Here is a 12,500-nt window from a genome sequence, read left to right as displayed (position 1 = left end):
ACAGTATAAAGAAATACCAGTATAAATGTTAGGGCATAACCACAGTATAAAGAACTACCAGTATAAATGTTAGGGTATAACCACAGTATAAAGAAATACCAGTATAAATGTTAGGGTATAACCACAGTATAAAGAACTACCAGTATAAATGTTAGGGTATAACCACAGTATAAAGAAATACCAGTATAAATGTTAGGGTATAACCACAGTATAAATGTTAGGGTATAACCACAGTATAAAGAAATACCAGTATAAATGTTAGGGCATAACCACATTATAAAGAACTACCAGTATAAATGTTAGGGTATAACCACAGTATAAAGAACTACCAGTATAAATGTTAGGGCATAACCACAGTATAAAGAACTACCAGTATAAATGTTAGGGTATAACCACAGTATAAAGAAATACCAGTATAAATGTTAGGGTATAACCACAGTATAAATGTTAGGGTATAACCACAGTATAAAGAACTACCAGTATAAATGTTAGGGTATAACCACAGTATAAAGAAATACCAGTATAAATGTTAGGGTATAACCACAGTATAAATGTTAGGGTATAACCACAGTATAAAGAAATACCAGTATAAATGTTAGGGCATAACCACAGTATAAAGAACTACCAGTATAAATGTTAGGGTATAACCACAGTATAAAGAAATACCAGTATAAATGTTAGGGTATAACCACAGTATAAAGAACTACCAGTATAAATGTTAGGGTATAACCACAGTATAAAGAAATACCAGTATAAATGTTAGGGTATAACCACAGTATAAATGTTAGGGTATAACCACAGTATAAAGAAATACCAGTATAAATGTTAGGGCATAACCACATTATAAAGAACTACCAGTATAAATGTTAGGGTATAACCACAGTATAAAGAACTACCAGTATAAATGTTAGGGCATAACCACAGTATAAAGAACTACCAGTATAAATGTTAGGGTATAACCACAGTATAAAGAAATACCAGTATAAATGTTAGGGTATAACCACAGTATAAATGTTAGGGTATAACCACAGTATAAAGAAATACCAGTATAAATGTTAGGGCATAACCACAGTATAAAGAACTACCAGTATAAATGTTAGGGTATAACCACAGTATAAAGAAATACCAGTATAAATGTTAGGGTATAACCACAGTATAAAGAACTACCAGTATAAATGTTAGGGTATAACCACAGTATAAAGAAATACCAGTATAAATGTTAGGGTATAACCACAGTATAAATGTTAGGGTATAACCACAGTATAAAGAAATACCAGTATAAATGTTAGGGCATAACCACATTATAAAGAACTACCAGTATAAATGTTAGGGTATAACCACAGTATAAAGAAATACCAGTATAAATGTTAGGGTATAACCACAGTATAAAGAAATACCAGTATAAATGTTAGGGTATAACCACAGTATAAATGTTAGGGTATAACCACAGTATAAAGAACTACCAGTATAAATGTTAGGGTATAACCACAGTATAAAGAACTACCAGTATAAATGTTAGGGTATAACCACTGTATAAAGAAATACCAGTATAAATGTTAGGGTATAACCACAGTATAAAGAACTACCAGTATAAATGTTAGGGTATAACCACAGTATAAAGAACTACCAGTATAAATGTTAGGGTATAACCACAGTATAAAGAAATACCAGTATAAATGTTAGGGTATAACCACAGTATAAATGTTAGGGTATAACCACAGTATAAAGAACTACCAGTATAAATGTTAGGGTATAACGACTGTATAAAGAAATACCAGTATAAATGTTAGGGTATAACCACAGTATAAAGAAATACCAGTATAAATGTTAGGGTATAACCACAGTATAAATGTTAGGGTATAACCACAGTATAAATGTTAGGGTATAACCACAGTATAAAGAACTACCAGTATAAATGTTAGGGTATAACCACAGTATAAATGTTAGGGTATAACCACAGTATAAAGAACTACCAGTATAAATGTTAGGGTATAACCACAGTATAAAGAAATACCAGTATAAATGTTAGGGTATAACCACAGTATAAATGTTAGGGTATAACCACAGTATAAATGTTAGGGCATAACCACAGTATAAAGAACTACCAGTATAAATGTTAGGGTATAACCACAGTATAAAGAACTACCAGTATAAATGTTAGGGTATAACCACAGTATAAAGAACTACCAGTATAAATGTTAGGGTATAACCACAGTATAAAGAAATACCAGTATAAATGTTAGGGTATAACCACAGTATAAAGAACTACCAGTATAAATGTTAGGGTATAACCACAGTATAAAGAAATACCAGTATAAATGTTAGGGTATAACCACAGTATAAATGTTAGGGTATAACCACAGTATAAATGTTAGGGTATAACCACAGTATAAAGAACTACCAGTATAAATGTTAGGGTATAACCACAGTATAAAGAAATACCAGTATAAATGTTAGGGTATAACCACAGTATAAAGAACTACCAGTATAAATGTTAGGGCATAGCCACAGTATAAAGAACTACCAGAATAACTGTTAGGGTATAACCACAGTGTAAAGAACTACCAGTATAAATGTTAGAGTATAACCACAGTATAAAGAACTACCAGTACAAATGTTAGGGTATAACCACAGTATAGAGAACTACTAGTATAAATGTTAGGGCATAACCACAGTATAAAGAACTACCAGTATAAATGGCTTTAAAAAGTGCCCATGCCCCTACCGCACCCAGTTATGTAAAATGTACGGCTTGTACAGTTGTACAGACTACAAGCGAACATTTACGTGTGGCTGATTTCATCTTTGTCTTTAAAGTCTCTGAATAAGGAGTCAACAGTGTGCGCCATTACCTCTTCTCCATCCGTGAACGTGTGTGCTTTGCGTGGCCAACATGAAAAGAAGCTTCAAGCTAGTGATTTCGTAGTGATCTGGTACAAACTGATATTTAGGCCTTTAGTGAAGCTTACATCTAAGATCTACACTTTGATGCCATGAGCTATCACTCATTTTTCCCCCTTAACTGTAGTGAGTAAAACCTCGTCCTCTCAGTCCCTGTGAAAGTTGTATGTCGTTTTCTCTATCTTTTGAGTCAAATTTGAGGGGAAGAAAGAAACCATCTCGTTGAGATGTGTAATAACCCTACAGAACTTACTAACTAGTTAGCGAGGTAGCTAATAAGGACTACGGCAGGGGGACACAGCTATGGTAAACGTAACAACCACAGCAGACGTGTTACTTGTACAGCAGACACATTTAATCCAGGATATCTGGGGGATTGACTGGTTGACCCCCAAACCTGGGAGCGTTCACCCATTAACTCAACTAGGCTTGGACGGATTTATTTCCTAGCTAAAGCATCCGATTTCTCTCGTGTTACCATTTGTGTTTACTTTAATGTTGGCATGCTGTTTAGCTAGCCAGCCAGCTGAATGCGTAAAGAACAGCGCACGATGTTGTCACACCACCTGTTTTCTCAGGTCACTACAATTCCCCCGTTACTATTCTGACCCTTAGATACTAAGCTAACGTTACCTACATAGGTGTCAAGATAGCTGCTTAGTTACTGTCTGAAGAAAAAAAAAACTCGTCTCGCTTTCACTTTTTAGCCATCACTTCCTCCAATTGTTCACCTCCACTGACTGACTAAATTAGAAAAGAACGATGTGCTAACTCGTTACCCCCCCGTAACACGTCTGTAATAAGAATGACTTATTACAGCCATGTCTGGCCGGAAGGGGTTAATTCATGTCATATCTGTTCTACCCCCCAGCAGGACGGAGCCCATCTTGACTAGTGGTTTGTAAAAGATTGGCGCTACGATTCTGCAAGATGGCGAGCGTGCCGCCTTAATGAACTTTAAAGATGGCCTAAGGAGGTGGAGAGATTCCTTGTCGACACATAAGTACACATAAGCACCCAGCCAGCCGGAGAACTATGGTTTGAAGTAGTAGTTGTGTAATTTACATCATTATCACTTTTCTAGTTCACGATGAAGGCAGGAAATGTCTGAAAAGCTTCAAGACATCTAAAGGACATCTTCAAACCTGGATGTTTAATGCGCTATAAAGCTAATGAACACAAAATGGAGAGAAAAATTGATTCTCTCTCTGAAAAAATTGATTCCCTCTGACATTGATATGGAGAGAGGGTATCCTGGCATAGGTTTGCAGTTTTCCATAATGGAGTTTCACAGCCCAGCATGGCGATAGAGAAGAGTATTTAAAGTGAAATGATTGTGTAGTCCAGCATGCTAACAAGCCATTCTCTTAATGACCAGAGATTATGGGAGACATGAAACAGTATCTCTCACACACATATGAATATGAAAAGAAAATTATGCAAATTTCCAATCAAGTGAATTAAAGTGTCGCGTTTTTTTTATGTGCAAATGACTGCATAATAATAATAGTTTATATAATAAACAAATTGATTGGACAGCCCATGCTGTCTCAAAGTTCTGATACATGACTCTGACATACTATCTCCCATTGTGAATGTGAATGCCGTGATGAAGCAAATATATCTGTGCTAATAAGGCCTTTAATGATGACTGATGAATTTGTGTTCATAGAGGATGAATCTGTCTTTCCTTTCGTATTTCAGATTGATTCACCACCTGTGTTTAAATGGGCATATTTCCAAATGAGGCACACTTGATATGTTTGCCAGCAGATTACAGTAAAGTCTGTGTCTGTCAGCCATGGTCTCGCCACTGGTTGCATTAGGAGAGATGTGTTATGCATGTCTCCCTGAATTACATTTGACAACCAACGGCCTCTCTCATGTTATGTTAAATGTTATGGTGTTAAGGGGGGGTGCGCACATATGCATAACTACTTTATTTTAAAAAAATGACTAAAGTAAAAAAAAAATATTTTCCAGGTATACTTTCTGAAGAGCAATCTGTTTTAGATACTATTTTAATTTTAAGGCAGACGTGAAACTGTCATGTGGAAATCTCGTCTAATGCACACAAACTTCGGCCACTTCACATGAATAATTCTGTCAGACTTGTTTTTAATTTATGTTTTAATTAGACTTCCAAGCCTAAAAAGTCATTTACTCGGAGTGTGGGTGGGGTGTGAGTGTAATTAAACTGATTTATATCTGATTATTTTGTCATAATGCTGTACATAAAACAAAATGGACACTGAAAAAAAGCCAAAACAAAACATGAGCCCAAACCTCAGAGCGTCACTGTCAGCTCTGTGATTGGGCATTTTTAAACCTGGTTAAAGCACCATGCAAAATATCATATAGCTGGTAAACCTGTGTCCTCTCTGCTCATATGATTCTGTCAGTCAGCTACCCACACACCCTGGGATACAGTCTGACCAATGGCTGCGTGTAGGGCGTGTACTGGATCGACCAATTGTGGCGTCCGAGAAGGCAGGACATGTAGAGAACGGTCAAAGTAATGCCAGAACGTCTGCACAGTGGTTGGAGAGTAGAGAACACAATTATCCACATGGAAGGAAAGACAAATCCCAGACATTGTTGGGATTGTAGAAATCCTGGACAGACGCATTTTTTAGGTCCAAAAAACATGGCTAGGAAAAAGAGGCCATATGATCACCCTAATGATGTAAGAATCCAGGATCCACTTCACTATGGAAAGTCTTCCTCTAACTTTGATTAAACATACAAAAAATACAGATTTTGAAGCAGCTGTTATTATTTCCGTATAGCACAAGAAAAGAAACAACACAGTTTGTCGGTTGCCAGGTTTTCTCAGCAGATTTGCGTTTTTTTCACATTAAATTTCAATCTGGCTAACCACAGACGTATTTGACCAGTTAGTGTAAATGCATGTGGTTAAAAGCCTATCCCTCTAGAGTTCAGGCTCAAGACCAGCATGTAAACAGGGTTTACATGACTATGATTTGTGAGGACACAATATTTGACTTTACTTAAGAAAGCAGGGCTGCTGGTTCTCCATGATCACCAGGGATATCAGGCTAGCTCTGTCTCGGTCTTTAGTGCATCTATGACCCTTCAATCACTCTCGTGCTGTGTATTCACACCTGAAACATTTTTAATGGGTCTGCTTATAACACTCCCCATATCTCTGACGCTGATACTACTGTTTTTTTTGTTCCGGTGTACATCTTGACCTTGTGATGGCTTTGCGAGACTTAGCGCTGTGCAGGGTGTCCCCATGTTGCCGGCCATAAATATCTGAGGTTCAAGGTTCCATAAACTGTGACGTGTCCGAGGGCCATTAATGCCATGACACACCAGCACTGTCACAAACCAACAAATGCTGCTCTTACCCACAAACACCGACACACACGCACACGGCGACACACACCCACACGCACTGCTCTCCCTGCAGATCAATAATATTCACTTCCTGAAAGAGCTCTTTGGGTGTGCTTTTTGGTGAAACACTCCATCAGTCACAGATATATTCACTCTCTCTGCTCTACACAAGCACACGCAAGCACTCACGGACGAGACATCGGTATTCCTCACTTGTAAAGGCATGTCAAGAAAAAGTGCAACAGTTTAAAGAGAAAAAAAGGGAAGTCAGAAGTGCAGTATTTGTCAGTAAACATTAAACAGATCTAAAACTCTTCCCTGTGAAAGCCTGAAATTGGTCCAAAGTTTATGTAATGCTGACAGCGAAACATCTTTTTTTAATGGTGTGACCTGAAATTTGAGTATCTCCTTTCTCTTAGCCAACACTTTCGCCGCGTTTAGACAGGAGCATGGCAAGCGGTGTGGGATCGGTTGTTCATCCCGCCAGGGTCTTCAGCTCGGCACCCTTAAACCTCAGCCCTTTAATGCTCAGCTGTCCGGTGGGAGGGGCACGTCAGCACTTCAGCGCCGGTGCTGAAACAGGGGCCACATCTCAGGGTCATTCAGTCGAGGGCTCTGTTTGTTTGGGCAGTGCGTCCGTACAGACACAGCCCAGTGTAGGGAGCCATCAGAGTCATGCGGGGTCCCACCCAGGATGCTTGGGGGCTGAAGATGGCTGGGGGCGTCCTTGGGAACAGCTGCTACTTGGACGGTGGCCTTCACGTTAAATATCCGCAATCTTCAGATGGATGGAATCCTCTGTCATAGCAGACTAAGGGCCGTGCTCGGCCAGCCATTAGTGTCGGACCTCCTGGAAATACACAGATGAGAAATTTTAATACTGACATTTCGGTGAACACAGGAGGTAAGCTCGCCCCGCTGGCTGACTCGAGTTCTTGGGGCTGATTTTCATACAGTGTTTGCGTTTACTCTCTTATACAAGCAGTGCGTGCAAATCTATACGATTTTGCAGCATAAATACCGAACTGAGGATTCTGGGTAAATGCGAGGGATGCGTTGTGCTCAATCAGACGCTGCCAAAGCCATAGAGGACTTTACTCTGTCACTGATGAGTCTGCTGTGTTATGTGACCAACCTGCAGCTGAAACAATACCTTGCTACTGGGTCAAGCATAGGGAGTCTTGGAGTTAAAGACTTCTGCAGGAACCTAAACAGGGCTAGTAATAAAAAAAAAACGCCCTCTAAAATGTATATTCTAGGCTGATATGTTTTTTTAACGAAGTGCTTAGCTGAGTATTTTTTTACATGAAAGATTAATGTTGGTAAGATGACGAGTCAGTGCTGAGAACGGTGGTTTATTTCTGCTCCATCCCTCTGCTGTGTGTCTCAGCTCCTGCGAATGCCCAGATAGTGCACTCTGGCCAGGCCTGTGTGGTGAAGGAGGACAACATCAGTGAAGGGATATACACCATCCGTGAGGGAGACACACTCAGGCTGCAGTGCCTGGTCAAGGGACATCCACGACCCCAGGTATTCCCTCTCTCTCTCTCTCTCTCTCTCTCTCTCTCTCTCTCTCTCTCTCTCTCTCTCTCTCATTCTTGCTCTCTCACATAAACACATATATAAACACACATAAAAAAACATAAACATAAACACAAAAAACACACTCACACAGACATGTAAACACACATAGTAGATATACACACATGTAAACACACATAGTAGATATACACACACAAACATGCACACAACTATGAATACCAATACATACACACCTGTGCATAGACGCACACACACACACACACACACACACACACAAATTATGACCTCTGAATATTCATGCTTTCATCTAAAAGAAAGGCCATCAAACAGGTAAGCTCAGTTCTGGAGGTCTTCAAAGAACGCTATATAAAGTGTGTGTGTGTGTGTGTGTGTGTGTGTGTATGACTGTGTGTATATCCTCCCAGGGGTTCCTGCCATTTCTTGTTCACCGGCAGTAAAATTTAGAGCTTGCATGATGTGTATTTTTCGCGTGGATTTAGAGTTCGCATGATGTCTGTTGTTGCAGGAAGATTTAGAGCGGGCATGATGTGTATTCTGAGTCAGACACAAGAAGACCGCTGTGCTTTTGATATTGCAAGGGGGAGCCTGTGAAAAGCAGTGGAAAAAAACCTTCAGGTAGCTGCATGCACGCTAGAGAAAGCAGAGTTAAAATGAACCAGGGCATGTGTTCGCAACCGCTGCGTGTCTGCAGGCAGACTGCCTGAGAGAAGGCCTCAGCGTCAGAACACGCTGCAGCGTCAGAACACGCTGCAGCGACATCGAGCCACGGAAACAAGAACCCACATTGAGCAAACGATTCTCCGCAGACGCTTCTGCTCTGCGCTTCACACTCCAGCCTGCAGGGGGCCCCACTCGGCATGCCAGTGACGTTCACCGTGATGATCACAGGCCACTGCCGGTTGGGTCACATCACCGACGGCATGACGACACAGGCGAAACAAAGGGTTTTGACAAAAGTGTGTGTGGTCCCGCCTCCCGTCACATCACACGAGGGGCGGGGCAGACAGATCTGCAACAGTGACACCTGGTGTCAGACAGAGAGAGCTTTGACCAGCCCAAGAGAGAGAGATGCACCTGTAGTGGTTCGATACCTGCATTTTACAGGCTGTGCTCTGTCTGTGAGCATGGGTGCACAGATATGTCTGCAAACACGTTAGGTTTAGCAGAAGAGACACTAACAGTGTGTGTGTGTGTGTGTGTGTGTGTGTGTGTGTGTGTGTGTGTGTGTGTGTTATACTGGGAATTGGTCGCTCTTGTCGAGTCCAGTCAAGCCAACAGGTCAGTAGGCACACAAAGTGAAGGTGAGGAGGTGATGTGTGATTCGCAACTGTGTAGGTGTGTTTGCTGATGTTAAGGTGTTGATTCTGGCTGTTTTTGTGTTGAGTGTGTTGTGAGGGTGTTTGTAGGTCTGTTATACAAGATGAGCTGGTGTTAACCAGATCAGATCTGTTGTCCATTGCTATCAGATCTTGTATTTAATACCCAGACTGTTTTCCTGGTCCTGAAGACACGCACGCACGTGTGCACGTACACACACACACACACACACACACACACACACACACACACACACACACACACACACCATGCAGACTCATGCAGAAAGGGATGAGTCAGCTTTGTGTGAAGCCAGTCTGCAAGAGATCACACACACACACACACACACACTCACACACACACACACCAGACATTCACACACACCAAACTGGCAGAAAGTGAAATCTAATTTGCAGCAGACACCTGCTGGACGCCCAGGACGCGGTGAAGCTGTCAGTCAAATCCCAGCATCCCGGGAGAGCACAGCGCTCCCGAAGGCTGTAGCTCTGCTCAATCTCTCTTCAGTCTCAGTGGGAAACTGCATGAGAGAAGGAGGCTAAAGAGTCCAGCTGCGTGTGCCGTTAGGCTCCGACTGCTACAGGGCCGTAGCACTGAAACGGTAGCCAGTCATGTTGGGATGTTTATTTCCTGTTTTGCAGTCATGTTGGGATGTTTACTTTCTGTTTTCTTAGATGTCACTGTTGGCTGATTTGAGTGATCAGCTATAGCTGATCAGAGGTCCATATGTGCGGGCGTGACTGCATGTGAGGTGTGTGTTAGAATGCACTATGACTACGGTGTGGGGGTGGGGTGCGGGGGGATCTTCAGGATGCCAGGAATTGTGGGTCCTAATTCAGTGCTGTTCCATCAGCTCAACCAAGCAAGGAGTGCCAGACTTCCATGTTTGTCCTGGACAGGTGCAGCCATGGTTCTTTTGACCCGACTGTGTTTATATTTTTATAAGAGTGGAAAGGTGAGCAGTGGAATGTGGCCAGAATATCTTTTTAAAAAGCAACAATCAAATGTTCGTGCTGAAATCTAGATGGCGTGCCCTGGCTTTCTCCATCCACTGACTTGCACCAATGCGTGCACACAATGCACACATGCATGCATGTGCACACATATTCTTTTTTCTTTTTGTTTATTCATTTTTTATCTTCTACTACTACTACGTTTTTTTTTGTTTGTTTTTATTTATTTATTTATTTATTAATTTTTTTACGCTTGCACGGGACCCAGCCACATACACAGATCGCCAAATAAAATCTGATCTCCTCTCAATCAGTCCCCCTGTCTTTCAATCACACGTGGGCAAATGAGGAATATTTCTCAGAGTGACAAGTTTTGAATCAACACCTGAGCAGAAATGTCAAAAAATTGCAGCACCAATTTTTCTGCTCCCGTGTCGGGCCTTGTTTGCCCAGTCTGTAGAATAATAATGACACACTCACACTCTCTGAATGTAAAACAATAATAACAATATTACATGCACTGTCAGGGATGCCGTTACCCTAGAGCACGGAGCCTCCACACTTCACCAATTCTCTCTGCATGTACTATATTTGTGTTGTGATATTTTAACAATGATTGCATGAGAATTGTGTGTGTATATCTGTGCGCACGTGTGTGTGTGTGTGTATTCAGATCTGTGCATATGTAATACCTGATGCCACACAGACATTTACTCTGTCCTGAAAACCCTGTTATTCCACGGTCTGTATTGTTCATATCAGTCGAATGATAGGCAGGTATTGGAAATGTCACCGAACGATTATAGCAGAGATGGATAGATTTAGAGAGATGGGGAAGGAGAGAGAGAACTACTATATTTGTTTGATATTTATGTATGTATACATGTGTAATATGTCTTGCCAGTTCTAAGTCAATGGTGTTCTTTAATGTGAGCTGGGTGTATGTGTGGTCTACTGTACACTGAGTCCTCTGAACGCAAGGAATATCAGGTGTGAGTGTGGCTGAGAGGGTTTAAACATGGTCATGTTGTAGTCAGTCTCCTGCACGCCCTTCCAGCGAGAGGGCAAATGACTCATAATACAGGGCACATTTGGTACTTTATTTTGGGAAAGTGGATATGTGTTTAGGTGTGTATCTTTTAAGGAATGCAAAATTAGACTTTCTTTTGTGTGTGTGTGTGTGTGTGTGTGTGTGTGTGTGTTGGAAACATTAAGGTTTTCTTCACTTCTTGACAAAAAATATCTTATGCGCACAGTTGTATTTTTTATTTACAGTTTCTAATTATGTCTCAAATGTGCAAATGTGTTTATCCATTATCATTTAGAGGCTCTTAGAGAGCAACACTTTCAACATCTCTCTCTCTCTCTCTCTCTCTCTCTCTCTCTCTCTCTCTCTCTCTTTCTCTCACCCCCCCCGCTCCCACACACACACACACAGACGCATGCATGCATGTATGGTTACATTTATGTATGGGGAGCTATTTAGTCTATTAGTCTCAGTACTGAGTACTGAGTACTGAGACAGAAAGAAGCAATGGGAAGGGTGTTAGGGAAGGGTGTTACGGAAGGGTGTTAAGGAAGTGTGTAAGGGAAGGGTGTTAGGGAAGGGTGTAAGGGAAGGGTGTTAGGGAAGGATGTAAGGGAAGGGTGTTAGGGAAGGGTGTTAGGGAAGGGTGTTAGGGAAGTGTGTAAGGGAAGGGTGTAAGGGAAGGGTGTAAGGGAAGGGTGTTAGGGAAGGGTGTAAGGGAAGGGTGTTAGGGAAGGATGTAAGGGAAGGGTGTTAGGGAAGGGTGTTAGGGAAGGGTGTTAGGGAAGTGTGTAAGGGAAGGGTGTTAAGGAAGTGTGTAAGGGAAGGGTGTTAGGGAAGGGTGTTAGGGAAGGGTGTAAGGGAAGGGTGTAAGGGAAGGGTGTTAAGGAAGGGTGTTAGGAAAGGAAGTGTGTAAGGGAAGGGTGTTAGGGAAGGGTGTTAGGGAAGTGTGTAAGGGAAGGGTGTAAGGGAAGGGTGTTAGGGAAGGGTGTTAGGGAAGGGTGTTGGGGAAGTGTGTAAGGGAAGGGTGTTAGGGAAGTGTGTTAGGGAAGGGTGTTAGGGAAGTGTGTAAGGGAAGGGTGTTAGGGAAGGGTGTTGGGGAAGTGTGTAAGGGAAGGGTGTTAGGGAAGGGTATTGGGGAAGGGTGTAACGGAAGGGTGTTAGGGAAGGGTGTAAGGGAAGGGTGTTAGGGAAGTGTGTAAGGGAAGGGTGTTAGGGAAGGGTGTAAGGGAAGGGTGTTAGGGAAGTGTGTAAGGGAAGGGTGTTAGGGAAGGGTGTTAGGGAAGTGTGTAAGGGAAGGGTGTAAGGGAAGGGTGTTAGGGAAGGGTGTTGGGGAAGTGTGTAAGGGAAGGGTGTTA

General features: G+C 41.7%; 1 protein-coding gene across 3 annotated transcripts in view; it reads left to right on the top strand.

Annotated features, from left to right (window-relative positions):
• The window catches only part of LOC113575498 (MAM domain-containing glycosylphosphatidylinositol anchor protein 1), a 197,261-nt gene that overhangs the window by 40,750 nt on the left and 144,011 nt on the right, over positions 1-12,500 (top strand). For all 3 annotated transcript variants that reach the window (XM_035531889.1, XM_035531888.1, XM_035531890.1), the window contains exon 3: positions 7,655-7,794. In XM_035531889.1, the coding sequence (XP_035387782.1) occupies positions 7,655-7,794 (140 nt within the window). The remainder of the gene's footprint in view (positions 1-7,654; positions 7,795-12,500) is intronic.

This window comes from Electrophorus electricus, chromosome 11, assembly GCF_013358815.1.
Source record: "Electrophorus electricus isolate fEleEle1 chromosome 11, fEleEle1.pri, whole genome shotgun sequence".
In the NCBI taxonomy this organism is placed as follows: domain Eukaryota; kingdom Metazoa; phylum Chordata; class Actinopteri; order Gymnotiformes; family Gymnotidae; genus Electrophorus; species Electrophorus electricus.
This window is presented reverse-complemented; position numbering and strand designations above follow the sequence as displayed.